This window comes from Chrysochloris asiatica, unplaced genomic scaffold, assembly GCF_000296735.1.
Source record: "Chrysochloris asiatica unplaced genomic scaffold, ChrAsi1.0 scaffold00021, whole genome shotgun sequence".
NCBI lineage: Eukaryota > Metazoa > Chordata > Mammalia > Afrosoricida > Chrysochloridae > Chrysochloris > Chrysochloris asiatica.
In genome coordinates this window covers 9,285,498-9,305,862 of record NW_006408539.1, presented here as the reverse complement: position 1 = coordinate 9,305,862, position 20,365 = coordinate 9,285,498, and the positions used below count along the sequence as shown (strand labels likewise).

Sequence of the window (20,365 nt, the reverse complement as noted above, 5' to 3'; positions counted from 1 at the left end):
AACAGCTTCAGAATAGATCTAAATGTAACTTCCAAAAAGTACAGTGCAAAGCACCTCCTTATTAAATACAAACTTTCCTTTTGTGATGCACTTTATCAACATTTTGCATACACCTTGATGCAAAGGGAATCTCACGTTATATCGTATTTAAAACAGAACAAAAACCAACCCAGGAAACCAACCCAAAGACATTGAGAAATGAAACCGAATGAACACAACTACATTAACTGCTACAAACTCCAACAAAGAAAACTTTTCCTTCAATAAAACATTATTTTTCATACAGAGATATACTGCTCTGGTAGCGTAGTAGTTATGAATCGGGCCGCAAACCGCAGGGTCAGCAGTTCAAAACTACCAGCTGTTCCGCGCTAGAAAGATGAGGCTTTCTGCTCCCGTAAAGCTTTACAACCTCGGAAACCCTGTGCAGGGTCACTATGAGTCGGAATTGACTCCACGGCACATAACAACAACAACATATATTATCACTCAAGAGTCTTAATTTAATTGTACCAAAATGAAAGAGAAAATTAAACTACAGATGCACAAAAAGCAAAAGTTGAATATACCAATGACATGTTCGATGTACTTAATGTCATTATTTGGGGGTAATTTAAGGTTAAATAAATGGCATTAATAATGGCTTTATACAATAATATTCAAGATAACTCCAAAGGAAAATGAAAACCACCTTAACACCCGATTTTCGCAAATTGTTCTATGGACAATAATCTAAGTCTTTTTTCCTTTACTTTAAAACAAACGACCTCAAACGCAGTCTAAAAATGCATTGCTTCTGGATCAAGTATAAGCATTCATATTTGCAAAAATATTTTGCAATAAGTCATTGGCCCCAATGAAAAGCATAAAATGGCTAAGGAGGAACTTGTGTTTATTTTCAAATTCTGTGACTGGCTTTCCATAATCCCTTAATAGCAGAGGTGCTGGCAAAAAATCATATTTGTTATTGTTGTTAAGCACCGTGGAGTAGATTCCGACTCATAGTGACCCTGAACAGGGTTTCCTTTATGGGAGCAGAGAGCCTCATCTTTCTCCCGCGGAACAGCTGGTAGTTTGGAACTACTGATCTTGAGGTTAGCAGCCCGATTCGTAACAACTATGCTACCAGAGGATCAGAATTTGCACTTTCTTGCTATGTGTCAGCATCAACTGGATGATAGCGAGTTTGGTTTTGTTTCTTGGCCTCCAATAACCTTAACACCTCTTTCACTTCAGATCGGGAGTGACTTCTAACAAGTTTTCCCAGTCCCACGCACCCATCTCATTTGCCTTCAATGTGCCCCTATGCAAACGTCTCTGTGACTGTAACTATTGTCTGGTCTGTCCCTAGACTGAAGGTAGGGACGATGCCTTCATCATTTCGTGCACAAAAGTAAGCTTGGTGCACAGCACTTATTTAATGATGGCATGGGAAGCGCCAGTCTGTAACGTAAATAAGATGTTTCTCATCTTATTTCCTCTTATAAGACAAGACTATGCACAAAACAGTTCGGGAAGGTGGTTGGTTTAAGGCCTTATATAGTAGCCATGAACCTTCAAGAGGTTCACTTTCCCCACAGAAGTAATTCCAGGGAGTCCAGGGAGAAAGTATCTGGTGCAAGGAACGCGGAAGATAATGCAACTTTGACACACAGTCTGCGCTTGCGCTTTTCAGCTCTTCATGTGCGCTTGCGTAGTTGAAGGCAGCCAGAGGCTCTTCAGTAGAGGGTGGGGCCATGGTCAGGATTTTAAGATGGGGCAGTGGAAGCCAAAACGGAGGGCACGGAAATGACGACAGGCTGCGCAAGCGCCATCTGTCCTGTGGCGCGGTGGCTGCTGGGTGCCGCACGCCGTCCCCTTTCCTCGCCACTCCACGTTCCCGCCCCTTCAGCCGCTCAGTTCCCTGGCGTGACTCGGCACTGAGAGCCCGGGGAGTAGAGGCCGCGGTCGTCACCTCTTGTATCCAGGCCTTAGCCTCCCTGAGTCGCCTCCTTTCGTTCCTGGATCTTCGGACCCTTCACTTTCGAAGTCGGTGGCCGGCTTGCCAAGCTTTCTGAGAGGATGGTGGGAGTGAAGCCGGTCGGGAGCGACCCGGATTTCCAGCCGGAGCTGAGCGGCGCAGGCTCCAGACTCGCTGTGGTCAAGTTCACCATGAGAGGGTGAGGCCGAGTCCTGTGGGTTTGTCTGTCTGTCTGTGCTTTCCTTTCACTCCTTCCCGGTCACGGCTACCCTGCCGTCTCCTCGCGAGTGTCCAGTGCTGGCCGCAGCCCTGGGGCTCTGCTTCCAGAATGAAGCCCCCGTTTGTGCACAAGGGGGTCCCTGGCCGCCACCTCCGGGGGTTCCTGTCCGCGAGTGTCCCGTGTCCGGACTGCCTGCGGTGGTCCCTACTTGCAGGAGACAGCTGTCACTTGCATTTAAAAACCCCAAACCCAAATCCACCGCCTGGGAGTCGACATGGACTCATGACAACTTTACAGCACGGAGTAGAACTGCTCTGTAGGGCTTCCACGGTGGTCATCTTCCCGGAAGTGGACTGATGGCCACATCTTTCTCCTGTGGAGCTGCTGGTGGTATTGAACCGTCGACCTCCTGGCGCTTTAATTACTGCACCACCAGGGCTGCACTTACATCAAAAGCTTTCATTTACTGGCCTTACTGATTCTGTTTATCATTCACATTTTTGTAAAGCTTTTGGAAGATTCGGTCGGGGCTGTCGTAGTCATCTGCTTAGTGTTTGGTCCCGAGGCTCAAGTCATACCTTTTGAGTTAAACTCATGTTGAATCTGGATCAGTCTGCTCTAAGAGGTTTCTTACAGGATTTTGCAGGAATTTGGGGATCCAAAAGGAATTCCCTAGTGACTGGTGCCTTTGATGGGCTCTAGACCACAGCTGGGGGTTTATGCTAATGAGATGACAATGATAGTTGATAAAGCTAGAAAGACCACCAGCTATGATGGAGTCTAACATCATGCCTGTAACATATGGCCTCTATAGGCTCTGCGCATGGAAGCTCCACCACTTGTGCAAGTGGATGGTATTTCTAAAAAATATATCCAAGGAAAACTGGTTGTCTGATTAGCTGGCCCCTTCACTTGCTATCTCTCAATCTCTCAGCCTTACCACCCCACCCGTTTCCCCAGATACGGGCTAGGTCCTTAGGGTAGGCTCAGGAATTCACACCACTCCCTAAACATCAGACAGCTAGTCCTTCCTTTTCTCTCAACTCATTTCGTCATGGCTGCATTCTCCTTAACTTCCTGGAGTCATGTGGACCCAGGTGGTCACCAGTGAGCATAGCAGGCTGTCTGCTGGCCAACTTTTAGTCCTAGAATGGAGTTTTGTCTGATGGCAACACACTTTACTTGCTCCAGTGTATCCAACAGCAAACTGCTTGGTTGAAATTCAAAATTCCAGTCATTTTTCTCTCTGCAAGTTTTGCCTTTAAACATGAATCTCCTGTTCTCTCAGTTTTAGGTGGAGCTCAGGTTTCCACCTAAGCCTCTATACACAGGTTACTGCTTAAAATAAACCCTGTTCCTTCAGGGCAATACCTAACTCTTCTTTTAAAACACTCAAGTTGATTCTTTTCTCTACCCCTGGAATGCCTCTTTATATGCATGTGGCCTTGGGCCTTTTGTCAGCCACCTTGTTGACCTGACAGGAGACACCCCACTGTACAAGCCAGCTTCCTGGCTTTTTGCCTCAGGTGACTCTAATAGCAGCTTTCCCCTACTCAGTTAGCTATTAGCATAACCATTTAAGAAGCAAAAGCTTTACTTCCCAGGTTGCTTTGTTCTTTTACAAAACCCCATGTTTTCTCTTCAGTCTGTAGCCATTGCATGGAATCCCCGCTCGCACACCAAACTGCAACATATGTGGCACCAACCATTCTTCCCACAACCCTCAACTCCTCAGTTGGGTTTAATAATCTCTTGCAGTGACCACACAGAACTCAGACACCATACTAACACTTACGGAATTGATTAGGGAAGTGAGCAGTGCAGAATCAGAAAATGCTCAGGGCACAGTTGTTCCAGTCATCTCTTGATAAATGCCCACAGGACACGCCACTCCACCATAAGCCTCAGCTTGAAGGCTTTTGCCTCTTACTCTGTGGGTCAGCAAATCTAGGTCCACTCTTTTAAGTGTCTGGAGACACCCCACTGTATAAGCCAGCTTCCTGCCCAAAGTCACTCAGCTGTATTTGTACCATGGGCTGGGAAGTCTACCGCTCTCTGTCTTGTGCTCTGGTTTTTGGTTCTGCTGCTGCTTTTCTTCGGCCACTCCTCTGGGGTCACAGCTTTCGCTTCCTGGGTCAAGGAGTTTCAGCACACAGGGATCTCAGGATCCAAATGACATGCTCCTCTCTAGCTCTTTGGAGGTAGTAAGATCCCCCACAGCTTCTGAAGTGGCTCATTTTATACCCATGCTACAGTTTCAAGTTTTTACAATTACAGTTAACTCTGCTAACATCCACAGCTGAATCATGCCATCCTATCAGTATCTTCTCCTTTCTTCTCTTATCCAGAACCCACAGGGCAAAACATTGTTTGATGGGAGTTATAAACTATGATCCAGTCCCTGGAGAAGAATAGCATGTTTGGTAAAGTAGAGGGTCAGAGAAAAAGAGGAAGACCCCAATGAGATGGATTGGCACAGTGGCGGCAGCAGTGGGCTCAGGCAAAGCAATGATTGTGAGGTTGGCATGGGACTGGGCAATGTTTCATTCTGTTGTGCATAGGGACGCTATCAATTGTTGCCAACTTGACAGCACCTAACAACAATGGACTATGGCTAGAAGACACACTAGATAATTCACTGTATCACAGCCTACCAAGCTGCTCTATGGGAAACCCTGTGGACTAGTTTTACTCTGATAAGGTTGCTACCAGCCTGTATCTGCTCCATGGCAGTAGATGCTTAACTAACCAGCTGTTCTTGAGTTATTTCCAACTCATGGTGATCCCATGAGTGTCAGAGTATAACTACTCTATAGAATTTTTAATCAGTCATCTTTGGGGGGGGAGTAGATTGCCAGGCCTTTCTTCCAAAGTGCCTCTGGGTGAACTCGAACTTCCAACCTGTGAATCAGCAGCTGAGCATACTAATCATATATGTGCCAACCAGGGATTCCAAGCGAAAGCATCTAGATAATGTTAAATTATAAAAGGAAACAGTTACTTGCAGGGTAACTATTATTTTAGTATAGTTTATTTCGCTACAAGTTTAACAGTAGCTCATGTGATTGGTAAACAGAAAAATGTTAGTATTTATAAAGTGGAAGTTGTGTTGGTTCATATGTGGTTTTCCCTTGGTAATGAAGAGCAGGAGTAAAAATAAAACCTTCAACAGGAAGAAATGAGATTTTTAGGTCTTCGATTGTTCATTTAAAGTGGATAGATTTAATAACCAAATGACTCTTCAAAACAACAACAAAAAAAGATTCATTGCTTTATACTCTCATAAATGATGTTTAAGACTTATAAATATCTTAACCTAAGCATTTAAGGATTATTGTCAGGTGCAATGGAGCTGGTTCCTTCTCATAGTAATCCTGTGTGCAACAGAACAAAACACTGCCTGGTCTTCTGCCAGCCTCATAATGATAAGGATATTGGCTGTAAATATTTATTTATTAAAAACATTGTAAATTGAGAGAAAGTTTACAGAGCAGATCGTCACTTACATTCAACAAGTCCTTCATTTGATTACAGTGATTTCAACCCCCTCCATGTACCATTCTTATTAAGTGCCATCCAGTTGGTCCCAACTCATAGCAATCCTGTACAGGGTTTCTGAGCAGTGGCTGATGAACTTGAACCACCAACCTTGCAGTTCAGACGGACCTTGTAGTCCAGTGCATTAACCCACAAGTACCATATTTACCTCTTTAATATTTCTTCTATTGCCTTTTTTTTTAAATTGTGATAATATGTAACCCATCATTTGATCTTTCACTGTTCTTCACATGTACAATTCCGTGACATTAGTTCTGTTTATCATGTTCTTCAAAGGAGCCCTGGTGGTGTCATGAGTTAGGTGTTGGACTGGTAACCACAAGGTTGGTGGTTCCAACCCACCCCCAACCTGCTGGAGAATGATGAGACTGCTCCCATAAAGATTTACATTATAGAGGGTCTCTGAGAGTCAGAATCAGCTTGATGGCAGTGGGTTTGATTCAGGTTACATTCTTCAACCATTACTATCTATTTCCAAAATTTACCACCACCTTCAACAAAAGCTTTGCCCCCAAGCAGTGAACCGCCCCCTTTTCCCTACCTTCCACCTGTTCCACTAGGCTGCTAACCTCAAGGTCGTTGGTTCAAACTGACCAGCTGCTTCATGGAAACCCTATACATGGTCACTATGAGTCAGAACCAGTTCCTCCAGCATTTAGCAACAATGGCATCTTTGGATGAACTAAGAGTCTTAATATATTAGAACTTAATAATTTTTTTCTGCATTACATAGTACATTTTATGTCCTGAATACTTCAAGGTCAAAGGTCTTAAAAGTATATATTTTTCCAAATCTTTACTGTTTTATAGAATGACAGCCCATCTGCAGTTTTTTTGTATCACGTGTGTGGTGAGGGTCAAGATTCATCCCCTCCCCCATATTTATATCCAGTTGACCCATCATTGCAAGACTGTCTTCCAATTCATGAGCAGAGTCTGCCTCTCCACTTATTTAGACTATCTTTAATATCTCATTGAGAGCAAAGCTGACAGACTTAACACACTATTAGATATTTAAATGTCATATAAAGCTATAGTCATTAAGAAAATGTAGTAATTATACAGGTATAGATAAGTAACCCAATGGAACGAGTAGAGCATATAATGTCAAGATTATCAGTGTTTATTTTTGTTTTATATTTTAGTTCACCAGTGTTACAGAGTGGATTACAAGCTGGGCTGCTAACTTAAAGGTCAGCAGTTCGAATCTACCTGTCATTCTGTGGAAGAAAGATGAAGCTTTCTGTTTCCATAAAGATTTACAACCTTAGCAATCCTATACCGGGACGCTATGAGTTGGAACCGACTCCATGGAACATAACCACCACCAACCACCATACAGTATAAATCAGGACAGATTCTGGTGTTATTTGACCAACTTTTTTACCTTTTTCATAGGTGTGGGCCATGTTTAAGGATTGCTCCCGCATTCAGTTCTATGAGCAATAAGTATCCACAGGCAGTGTTCTTGGAAGTGGATGTACATCAGTGCCAGGTAAGGATTGAGAAGTTGTCCTTTTCATCCTTTTAGTTTACACATCAGATTGAAACTCACTGATAACATCATTTCTCTTCTTATGCACACAGCACTTAAAATTCTTAGAAGACAAGAAAAGTGTGTTGGCATGATTATTAGAAATGCCATTATGGCTACCTTATTTAAGAAAGTTATTTCTATAGCTCCTTGTCATATGTTTCAGATTGTGTTTGTATTAATACCCTTCTGGTATTATATCATGTTATAATATGATATGTTATTAGGCTAATAGGTTACCTTGACGGTTCTGTGTTGCATTTCTTCTTTATCTTTTTGAAATCTTGAATTGTATATTCTTGGTCATAGACTGATTTAAATCAATTAGTTTGTAGTCTTCAAAGCTGCATTCTCAGTGGAAGTTTTGAAATGTTGATTTATTTTGACTGAACTGCAGTGTTGTAGTTATATTGCCCCTGATTATTTAATAGTGACAGCTTTGTATTTGCATATGTAGAGAAACAGGGAGTTATTATGGAAAAAAATTTTGACAGGCTTCTTCCACAAAAGTCCTTTGTTCTGACTCCCTTTTTGGTGAGACTTTGTTAGTTACATTTCTGAATGTGGGAAATAATAGTATGTCGTTGATAGTAAATAGTATGGGGATTTTGAGTAAAATCTGCACTACACATTTACTGTTGGACAGTTTTGTTACCTGTTATCGGACTGCATGGCCTTACCGTGAGTGTTTCATGTTTTTGATCTGAACCTGTGGTGTACAGATATGATAGCCACCAGGCTCCATGTGGGTATTCAACACTTGAAATACAGCAAGGCCAAGTTGGAATTGTACTAGAAATGTAAAACATATCAGAGTCTGAAGACTAATTGTAAATAAAAAATATGTAAATGATCTAATTTTTATGTTATGTGTTGAAGTGATCGTATTTTGGATATGTTAATGTTCAAGTGAATTTCATTTAACATTTTTCCTTTTACTTTTTTAATGGCTAATTTTGTTGTTAAGTGCTAATATTGATTGTTGATGTATTCCTTTGAGTCACTTCTGACTCATAGTGACCCTGTATAGGGCTTCCAAGGAGCAGCTAGTGGGTTTGAACTGCTGACTTTGTGGTTCGCAGTCCTGTGCTGATCCTACAGCACCACACCAGAAGTCCTAAAGTGCTAATAGACAATTTTAAATTACTTGTGTAACTCGCATAGTTATACTGCACAGCGTTGTTCTGGAAGGCCAGGCATGGTTTTTCACTTCTTAGAAAAGACATCCTTACCTGGTCTTTGTACTATTTTCTTTTAATAATTTTTTTTTGTTGTTAAGTGCCAGCAAGTCAGTTTTTTTTCAGTGACCTTGTATAGGGCTTCCAAAGAGCGGCTGGTGGAATTGAACTGCTGACCTTGTGGTTAGTAGCCCAGTGCTTATCTTACAGCACCAAACTGTGCCGTGGAGTCATTTCCAACTCATAGTGACCCTGCATAGGATTTCCAAGGCTGTAAATCTTTACAGGAGCAGAAAGCCTCATCTTTCTCCCACAGACCAGCTGGTAGTTTTGAACTGCTGACCTTGAGAATAGCAAAACTCGACTTGTAACCTCTACGCAACCAGAGCTTTTCATAGGATTTGACTATATAAAGTACACATTCATTCTTCTGTTTCATTTTAAATTGTCATGACAAAGTTAAACCAAGATACTCAATGTGTATTAGCTAATTTCCATGCAGTAGTTAATGTTCTAAAATGTGGAGCTAAGGCCAATTTTTAAAAAGATAAATTGTACTGTGATTGATGGGAGGTCAGAAGCCGTTCCGATGAGTTGAGTTGGGTAAAGGGTTCCAATGCTAAAGAATGCTCTTCTCTTTGATTGTAGACAGTACTTTTTCCTGGAGTCAGTGGTTTGTATTGATGGTTATATATCTATCTTGGCTGTGCATACAACAGTGTGTATTCACTGGTGTTATGAACCATAGTTCTGAATGTAAACTATTTATTATACTGGATGAGTCACTGCAACTGATAAAAATGAAGGACTGTATTTCAGTGTAAGTGCAAGGGAATGGTAGTTGTTCCTAAAGAAATTTCTCTTAGGAAAAGGCCTGCTTTGTTTTGCAATTAGGAATCAAGTATTTTACATAATTTTAGTTCATATTTGTGATCTTTAACCTCCATAAAGATGTAAAATATATATTTAAAGTTGCTTAATATTTCTTTTAACTCATACCACTCACTGTCTTACATGCCAATTCTAGGGAACAGCTGCCACCAACAATATATCGGCAACACCCACATTTCTGTTTTTCCGAAATAAAGTGAGAATTGATCAGTATCAAGGAGCAGATGCTGTGGGACTAGAAGAAAAAATTAAGCAGCACTTAGAAAATGACCCTGGAAGCAATGAGGACACAGATATTCCCAAAGGCTACGTATGTAGATTTATAATGGAATTGTCGTATGTTGTTTTATATTGATCATGTTTTGGTTAAAATGAAATTGACTAAAGCACTCTTTACACAATAGGACTATATTCTCATTGTTATCCTGTATTATTAGTCCAGCATGCTTTCAAGTAACAATTTAAAAAGTAAGCACAGTAGTTGATTATTGTGTGGGGGGGTGTACTATAGCTTATTTTTTTAAATCTATTTTAATGTATGTTACAAATACATTTCTTAAACACTTTGTTTTATATCCTTAAAAAAATTGCCCTGGAAAATTTTTCACTTTTTGATAATTGTGTAAAATGATCTGTAAATTTTAATGTACAAGGGTACTTAGAAAATATTCTTAGGCAAAACTGTCATTATCTTTCCATTCCATTTTTCCATGAACTTCCTTGAAGCGCCCTTGTATGACCATTACATATATTCAACTCTTTGTTACTTTTCGTGTTTACTCAATCCTTTTAAATGTATCTTTTCTCTTCTAGCTCTATTAAAAAATCTAAACTTTTAATGTCTTGATTTGACATCTGATGGGAAAAAATGAAAGTGCTTTTAGTAGTATCTCATATTTTATTCATAATATTTGCATGAACACTAAGTTTTTGTTTCTTGAAATTTAATTTTACCTGCTTATTTCCTACATGAGGCCACACACAACACTGCAATCACACTTTTTCGTGCAAACCCCTAGTAATAAAGGAAAGATGTAAACACAAGCAGTTTACAAGTCAAATGATTGCCCAAAATTTTCAAAAGGTGTCACCACCCTGATTCATACAACATGTTCAGGTTTTCTAACTAGATTTTACAAGTTCTGTTTATTGTATTATAGTTCTATTTTAAATGAATTACAACTATACTTCCTTAATTTAAAGTAACTATGCAGTGTAGTGGTTACGAATTGGGCTGTGAACCGCAAGGTCAGCAGTTTGAAACTGCCAGCTGTTCTGTAGTAGAAAGATGAGGCTTTCTGCTCCCGTGAAGATTTGTTGTTGTTAGGTGCCATCGAGTCACTACCGACTCATAGCGACCCTGTGCACAACAGTACGAAACACTGCCCGATCCTGGGCCAACCTCACTATTGTTACCACGCTTGAGTCTATTGATGCTGCCACTTTGCCAATCCATCTCATTGGGGTCTTCCTCTTTTTCTCTGACCCTCCACCTTACCAAATATGGTATCTTTCTCCAGCGACTGGTCCCTCCTGACAGTATGTCCAAAGTATGAGAGACGAAGTTTGGCCATCTTGGTCTCTAAGGAGCACTCTGGCTGCACTTCTACAGCCTCAGGAATCCTGTGCATGGTTGCTATGAGTCGAAACCAACTCCATGGCACATCACCACCACCACCATGCCAGTATCACAGGCTAAATAAGGAATCTTTCATATCTTTTATTTTTTAACTTTTCAATATGAATTGAGTGAAGGTTTACAGACAGGATCATCAGTTTTACAATCATCAACTCATACAGTTTGTTTCATCTCAGTGATTGCAGTCCCTTCCATGCGATAACAGTGATCCGGCTTCCTTCCTGTGGGTTCCTATTTGTATTCCACCTAACGTCCTATCTCTTCTCAACTTTGCCCTTAAGAAAATGTGACTCTTTTGATTTTGAATGATCACTCCATGTTGAGCATACCTTTCTAGTGTTGTTTGCCTCCCACCTCCTGCCTCAATAAACCCATCTATTGCTTGGCTGAAAATTGAGCCAGGCAGGTGAGTTAGTTCCTCATGTCTCTTTGGGCCCAGTAAACTTGGTCTTTTTTTTTTTTTTTTTTAATAATTTTGTTTTGCTCCACATTTTCTCCTACTCTATCTGGGACCCTTTAATGTGATCCCTTTCAGGGCAGCTTGTAGTGGTAGCCAGGCTCCATCTAGTTTTTCTGGTCTCAGAGTCTTGGAGAGTGATGGTCACGTGTTCCACTAGTCCAATGGACTAATGATTCCAATCCTCTTAAATTCTTATCACTCTACTTTCTTTCGCACATGGAGAGACCAATAGCCTGTGCTGTAAATCTTGAGGCTTGGTGGTATGGTATATTTCAGTATTCTGACCTCTGAACTGGTAAATTCTAGTCTACAGATTTGGCATCCTTCCTCGGAATAAAATCAAACTTCAGATGTCTTAATTTATATTGGCAGTGCTAAATCTTTTTTACCCCAAAGCTTGAAGAGTGAAAAAGGTTCTGTCTCTCTCTCCTCCCTGTAAACAGTGAAATTTACAAAAATGTGGACAGACTACAGCACTGGCCCACCTGTCACCTATGTTCGTCACTGGCTTACATTTTGCTGTTTGTGTTCTATCTCATTATCATCTGTATGGCAATTTATACCTTTGTGAAACCATTTAAAAGTAAATTTAGAGCTCATCTCTAAATATTTCTTGGAAAAAGAATCTTTATCATGGTGAAGTATACATATAGTTCCTAAGAACAGAAACATTGTTGTATATAGCCATAGTATTCTGCCTAAGAAAATGAACACTGATGCTGTATCTAATATACAGGGTAAGGAAATTCCTATTTCCCTGATTATTTCCCAAATATCTTTATGATAGCTTTTCTCCCCTTCAGGACTCCTGGTGTATCACTGTAGGATAAGCACTGGACTGCGAACCACAAAGACGATAGTTAAAACCCACTAGTTTCCTCAGAAACTCTGTACAGGGTCCCTATGAGTCGGAATCGACTCAACAGCACTTAACAGCAACAATAGGATCAAAATGTGCATTGCCTTTAAGTTATTAATTCTCTTTAGTCTGAATGCTTTTCCCTACCTGCCCTACTCCCCGCCCCCTGCATGACTGCCTTTGAAAGTTTAGACCAGTGTCTGTCTAACAATGTGTTAGCCACATACTATAAGCCTTCACAATGTAGCAAGTACAGCTGAGGAACTAGCTTTTCATTTTTATTCTTTGTACATTTGCACATGTGGCTGGTGAATGCCATATTGGAGAATATAGGTCTAGATCCGCTGTTTTACAGACTGTGCAGTGTGGATTTGTCTATAATCTCATGATTTTCCCTCATTTTGGCAAGTTGATTATAATAGGTAGTGATGTTCTTCCCCATTTCATAGTTTCAGAAGCATTATGTCAGAATTTCTGTTTTCAAATGATGATTTAATGTCACTGTTTAAATATAAAACTTGTTTAATGTGCCCCATAACAACTGGTGTGGTGCTGTAGGATAAGCACTGTCCTGCTAACCAAAAGGTTAGTGGTTCAAACCCACCAGCCTCTCCTGGAAGCCCTATAATACAGAGTTGTTATGAGTTGGAACCAACTCAATGGCACTTAACAACAACAACCACCACCACAGTAACTAAATATGATAATTATCCTAAATACATCCATTTACTTTAGTTTCATCACTGAGATATTGGAAGTATATGGCTACAATGTTATTTCATACCTGGGGTTTCAGTCTTAGGTATAGTGTAGAAGTGACAACAAGGTAGGATGGAGCACATTTTTAAAAGATTTTGTCAAAACCACCAGTCAAGACAGATGTTTTAATGAAACTCAGGAATAATACTCCTATGGTTGAACTTTGCTCTGTTGCCCTCCTTTCCCCCTCCTCTCCCCCTGTTTTTGGGGGTTGGTTACTCTATGGCACCCTGTCTAATACATTTTGACATTGAAAACAATTAGGCCCTCCAAGAATAATTAGGGCTCTATGGTGTGGCACTGCGGGTTAATGCACTGGACTGCACAGCTGTTTGAACTGCCAGGTCGGCGGTTCAAGCTCACCAGTCACTCCTCGGAAACCCTATGCATGGTCGCTGTGGGTCGGAACCGACTTGACAGCACTTAACAACAACAACATGCTAATGGATTATTGGTTAATACTAGAGTTTACGAAGTAAATGCTTATGTGTTCCCTGAGTAATAAAAAAAAATACTGAACACCTTTTGTGATAGAAAGATGACCATGCAACTGAAGATATGATATTTAGAAACCTTCAAAATAATTCCTAGTTAGTAGATGAAATGGACTTTTTTCTAGAACTTTTCTAGAAAAATCGGTTCTCCAGGATTGACTCCACTAGAAACAGAATCCCTAAACAGACTAATCTCTAGAGAGGAAGTAGAGAAGACGGCAAAAGCTCCTCCACAAAGGCCTAGGTGACTTCATGAGGAAATGCTACCAAATCTTAAAGATCACATAAATCCAGTGTTACTGCAGCTACTTAAGAGCTTATATAAAGAGGGAAAACGTCCAGATTTGCTTTTGAAATAAGTATAACATAGAAATCAGGATCTGGTAAAATTTTTAACAATAAAGGAAAGCTATACAGTTTCAGTTATGAATATTGATATACAAATCTTAAATAAAATTTCAGTAAATGAATTCCAGCAACACATTAAGAAAAATTGGAAATTGAATTTATTCCAAACATGCAGAGTTGTTTAATATTAGGATTTCCATATATATATTCTGTCCTATTAATAGAGCTCAGGAGAAAAATCATAATTTCCAAATATACAGAAAAGGCACAAGACAAAATTTCAATATCTATTTATTCTTAAAGCACTAGTATTAGTTTCCTAGGGCTACCATAAAAACAGCAGAAATGGCTTCTCTCAATTCTGGTGGCCAGAAATCCAAAATCAAGGGGCTGGCAGGCTTGGCTCCTTCTGGAGGCTCCAAGGGACAATCCATTCCATGCCCCTCTCCTAACTTGCTGGTGACAGCTGGCATTTCTTGGACTCTGGCTAAGGAATTCTCTGCCTCATCTATACAAGGCCTTCCCCACTGGGGTCTCTGTGGGTCAAATTTCCCTCTTTTTTTTTTTTTGAAGTTTTTGTGAATTTAGTGAAGGTTTACAGAGCAGATCAATTTTCCATACACATTCATTTTGATTCATCTCATTGGTTGCAATCCTCACAATGTAACATCACTTTGTGCATTGTTTTTCACTGAGTTTCCTGTGTCTTTCTTCTTTCCTAACCCTTCTGAAGTTTGTCTTTAGGAAATGCTACCCTTTTAATCTCAAATGGTTAAATTATTCTATGAAGTGTATGCCTCAGTCGACTTCTGTCTTTTACAAATGACATCAGTCATTTGATTTAGAGTCCACTCTTTAAGTCTGGTAGCATAGTAGTTATGAATCAGGCTGCTGATCTCACGGTTAGCAGTTTGAAACTACCAGCTGTTCCACGGAACAAAGATGAGGCTTTCTGCTCCTGTAAAAATTTACAGCCTCGGAAACCCTGTACATGGTTGCTGTGAGTCAGAACTGACTCCACAGCATATAACAACAACAACAACTTTAAGTCCAGGATGATCTTCTGTCAAGATCCTTAGTTATGTTTGCTAAGGTCCTTATGTCAAATAAGGTCACATTTTTAAGTTCTTGATAGACATGTCTTTTGGAGGAGCCACTGTTCAATCCATTACAACATTCATAAAATGCTCAGTATGTTACATGATATCACAGGGAAGGAATTAGGAAGTTCAGAATATTAAAGATGAACACATTAAATTACTACAGCTTCAAAAAGATTTAAGAGACATGTTAAATAAGTACAGTGTGTACCTTTTCTAGATCCGTATTCTGATTCTTAATAATTCAACTGAAATATTTAGGAGACAGTTGAGGAAACTTGAGCATTGAGAAATTTGATGGTGTTATAGTATTAAGAGTCCTGGTGTGGTGCTATGGGCTAATGTGTCAGACTGCAAAGCTGATTGAACTGCAAGGTTGGTGGGGCAAGCTCACCAGCTGCTCCTTAGAAACCCTACATAGGGTTGCTATGGGTTGGAATCGACTCAACGGCACTTAACAACAGCAACTGTATTAATTAGTTGTGAAAATGATACCGAGACTCTCTTGTTTTAAATGTCCTTTTACGGAAATATACACTGAAATGTTTATGAATGACACAAGATGTCAGAAATTTGCTTCAAAACAATGGACAGTTTGAGAAAGAATTAGAGAGTGGTTAGGCTGTAAAGATGAAACAAGAGTACTCATGAGTTGTTGATCATCGTAGCTGGAGTGGGTACATGGGCTCACTTTATTATTCTGTTTTTGTAGTTTTGACATTTCTTGTACTAAAAATCTTTTAAGGTCCTTATTTGCTACTTATTTTAAATGAAAATAAGTGTGGAGAGTCCAAGTCCACTGTGAGAGGGAGGTAGGCTTTCTTAGGGGTTTATATAAATTCTAACTTGCATGTTTCCTAGTGCAAAAGATCATTTTTTAAAAGGACGAATTGATTTTTATAATCTTAATGTCAAAAAAATGGTTTCTGATATCCTTACTAAATAGATTAAGACTAGATTTATCTTTACCAATTGGTGATCCATCTCAGGCAGACATTCAAATAAAAACACTACTATAAAAGTTTAGTTGGGTTCTGATGCATAGTGACTCTGTACAGGGGCTCCGAGGATGGCTAGTGAGTCTGAACCTCTGTCTTTGTGTTTTAAACAGACCTTGTGGTCAAGTAGTAACTATTTGAAAAGATATTCAAGTTTTTGTTAAAATTGCTTATTCTAGAGATAATCACACATTTTAAAAAATTAAGATTTTTGCCAAATCAAACGTCTTGCTTAAAGTCTTGATATTTTTTTTCAGATGGACTTAATGCCTTTTATTAACAAAGCTGGCTGTGAGTGTCTTAATGAAAGTGATGAACATGGATTTGACAACTGTTTACGAAAAGACTTGTCCTTCTTGGAATCTGACTGTGATGAGCAGGTAATTGCTTAATATAGAGTTGGAAGGATTATAGATATTTCTGTTCTCTCGTGTAACTTTGTCATGGTCCCATCTCAGGATTTCGTCTTCCTTTTTATAACCTTCCATTTCTTTGGCCCCTTTCCTTGGACTGTTCACACCATCTGTGTGCTTTCTTCCTTCTATATGAGCTGCCAGGTGCACTGGGAGAACTACAGTACCCTTAGCTGTCCTCATGCTGAGATGAACCTTCAGCCACTCTTAAGTCCTTTTGCTCGTCCTCTGCCTTCCACACTTTCCCCCACACACAGACGAGTGTTTCTTTGATGAAAATTAGCCATTAGATGAGCACTTTCTATATGTCTGGCTCTTCACTCCTACATAGTACATCAACAGATCTTTGAATGTTAGTCTCTTTGTTGTCGCTGTTTGGAAACATCATAGCAAAACCTACACAAATGCAGCAGTGTTTATATGTGCAATTTAGTGATGCCGGTTCCATTTTTAGGTTGTGCCACCATTCTTACCCTCTTTTTCTGAGTTGTTCCTCCCTTGTTAACATCAACTCATGCCCCATAGGATTCCTGTCCTGTTGTCAGTTTGATTCTATATAGGTTGTTGTTAAGTGCTGTGGAGTTGGTTCCAATTTATAGTGACCCTGTATAGGATTTCCAAGGAACAACAGGTGGGTTTGGACCACCAACCTTGTGGCTCAGACTTGTCTTGTGGGCCAGTGCTTTATCCTACAGCGCCACACCAAGATTCCGATACTATAAGAGCACAATGCTTGAGGGAGCCGTTCTTTCCTAATTAGACAATTGTTTGCTTTAAAGAAGACCTCATGAGACATTTTTGGTTAAAGAGTTAAAGATGATCTCAGGGCAGTAGTTTCAGGGGTTCATCCAGCCTCCATGGCTCCAGAGACTCTGGAGTCCAAGAGAATTTGATGGAATTCTGTTCCGTATTGTCCCCCTTTTGATAAGTATTCTTTTATGGAATCTTTGATCAAAATGTTCAGTAAGGGTTGCTGGACACCATCCTGTTCTTCTAGTCTCCTGGCAAAGGACGCCTGTTGTTCATGGAGGCAATTAGCAACACATTCATATCCTCCTACTGTTCCTAACTGTCTTCATTCCTCTGTTGTTCCAAATGAATATAGAGACCAATTTTCATGCTTAAAGTATGTAGTTGTAAAGCTTATTGTAACTTGATAATTTCATATCATTTGTTGGGAAGCCAATTAATGAGTCACAAGACCGTAAGTTACAATTTTTAATTTTCATTAACTTCATGAAACCGTTTTTTAAATTGCATTGTCTTCTGTAAGTAATAGTCCTTACTGTTATAGTCAGTCTCATCAAATTGCTTTCAACTTAACTGATCCTCCATATTATACTGGTTTTGTTAAATTAATTTAAAAAATTTTTCAGCCTCTGTTGATTTTAATTCTGCTTAGGCATTGTGTATGTCCAGGTATCGAAGAGAACTTTTAAAAATGAAACTATTACTGTCTTCACAGCTTCTTATTACCGTGGCATTCAATCAACCTGTTAAGCTTTATTCCATGAAATTTCAAGGGCCAGATAATGGTGAGTAAAGGACGGCTTTTCTTTACACTCAGTTCTTGCTTTTGTAGATCTTTTAATGCATATTAAAACATTAATAAATAGAAATTGTTGTTGTTAAATGCTGTCCAGTCAATTCCAGCCCATAGCAACCCTGTATAGTATTTCCTAGGAGTGACTGGTGAGCTGGAACCAATAACCTTGCAGCTCAAACTGACTTTGCAGTCCAGCGCATTAACCCACAGTGCCGCACTACAACTGATTTTGGGGAGTAGTAAAACTAATAACATTTTCTATTGTTCTGGGAACAAGCCAAGGATATAAGTGACTGGACAAATGATGTGAAATTTCAGGGGCTGAAAGCAAAAAAAAAAGGGGAATTTTTACTTTATACCATTTCTAGAAATTTTATTTTAGAGTTCAAGCTTATTAGTCTAAAAACTATAGTGAACTCTTTTTCAACTATTATTCTAAAACTCTGTACTTGATCCAGCTTTTTAATAGAATCAGAGTTCGAAGAGATCAATTGCAAACTCTTACTATTATAGATGGTAAAACTTGAGGTTTTAGCTTCTAATTTGTCCTTAGTCCATGGCTCCATCTTTATGTAGTGCATGTCGTGATTAATTCACAGGTCTGGATATACTTGGAATTTCTTATTTTGTAAAACAAAGAGCTCTAAATTTATGGTCCCCATTATATATATTTTTTTCCTTTTCTATTCTTTTGAGTTTTTTTTCCTTCCCAGGGAGAGTTGGTAGAGTTTGGGTTTTTTTTTTTTTTAGGTGATTGATTAGGTGACTAGTGTGAACTCCTAATTGTAAGAGTTTACTTACAGTTATTACTGTCTTGTTTGTTACTGTAAAATTTTCATATATTGATATTTCATTAGTATGATTATACTTTTATTTTGAATATATAAAGTTTTAAATAAAAGCAAATGCAATAGAAATGAGTATTTAAGTAGTATGAATTCCCTAATAGTTTTTAATCACCTACAAAATATGGGTCTTGGAGTGTACTCTGAAGGTAAGGGTTGAAGACATTCTATAAATGTGGTATTACCCATGAGCACATCTTAGTCTCTAAAGTGAGATTTAGCAGTTTGTGTACTTGATGCTCTTTAAGATAAATGCTGTCACTGATAATGCTTTCCCAAAAAATAAAATGTAGCAATTATTGGTAACTGTAAGAGCTAACTCAAGTGTTACTTCTCTTGTGAAATTTATGTTAACCTCCATATACCATATACTGGCCTAATCTTCCACCTTCCCTCCACCTCCACACCAGTACTTGGATGCTCGCCTTAGTATTTCTTTTGCAGTTGAGAGCAGCACGTGTGTGTGTGTGTGTGTGTGTGTGTGTGTTTTAATCTAAAGTACAGTACTGCCAGTAAATGTCTGTTGTAAAAAAACAAAAACCAAAGAATGACTATCATAGCACTCAGATTTTGTTACAGATCTTAAACATGGAGGCCAGTGAGGGTGTTTCTTTCAGGGCTTTGAAGTGGTTTATTCCATTTCCATGCCCTGCTAAGAATTTGCATTTCTATGCCCAACCACTGCCACCCATTGGATTCAGACTCAGAACAACTAAATTACACAGGGTTTCTGAGACTAAATTTTTACCAGAGCAGATAGCGTCATCTTTCTTGATGGAGCTGCTCATGGTTTGAACCACTGACTTCGCAATTAGAAGCCCAGCACCTAACCCCCATCATCCCCAGGACTCCCTTATTTCCACCCCAGGTGTACTATATCAATATCCACATTTTAATCAGATCCCCTGGGGATTTTCTTTTAGTGTTTGTTTATAGTATTTCTATTCTTGTTTTTAAGTACCATTGAGTTGGTTCCAACTCATAGAGACCCTGTATAGAGTTTCCAAGGAGCGGCTGGAGAGTTTGAACTATCACCCTTGTGGTTCTAAACCTACCTTGCAGTCCAGTGTTTTATTCCACAGTTGTTGTTGTTAGGTGCTGTTGAGTCGGTACCGACTCATAGCAACCTTATGCAAAGCAGAACGAAACACTGCTCGATACAGGACCAACCTTACTCCTGTTGCCACACTTGACTCCATTAATGCTGCCACTTAGCCAATCCATCTTGTTGGGGGTCTTCCTCTTTTTCTCTGACCCTCCCCTTACCAAACTTGATATCCTTCTATAGCGACTGGTCCCTCCTGACAACATGTCCGAAGTATGAGAGACAAAGTTTGGCCATTTTGGTCTCCAAGATGCACTTCTTCCAAAACGGATTTATTGGTTCTTTTGATAGCCCACTTTCAGTAATCTTCTCCAATATCAATTCTTCTACGGTCTTCCTTATTCACTGTCCAGCTTTCGCATGCATATGAGGTTATTGGAAATACCATGGCTTGGGTCAGGTGCACCTTAGTCCTCAAGCTGACATCTTTGCTCTTCAACACTTTAAAAAGGTGTTGT

At 39.6% G+C, this 20,365-nt stretch overlaps 1 protein-coding gene across 1 annotated transcript in view; it reads left to right on the top strand.

The window, feature by feature from the left end:
* Positions 1-1,830: 1,830 nt before the first annotated feature.
* TXNL1 (thioredoxin-like 1) overlaps positions 1,831-20,365 on the top strand; it is a 37,288-nt gene continuing 18,753 nt past the window's right edge. The window contains exons 1-5 of the mRNA XM_006837513.1: positions 1,831-2,159; positions 7,137-7,233; positions 9,478-9,651; positions 16,256-16,378; positions 17,877-17,946. Coding sequence (XP_006837576.1) covers positions 2,062-2,159; positions 7,137-7,233; positions 9,478-9,651; positions 16,256-16,378; positions 17,877-17,946 — 562 coding nt within the window. The 5' untranslated portion in view covers positions 1,831-2,061. The remainder of the gene's footprint in view (positions 2,160-7,136; positions 7,234-9,477; positions 9,652-16,255; positions 16,379-17,876; positions 17,947-20,365) is intronic.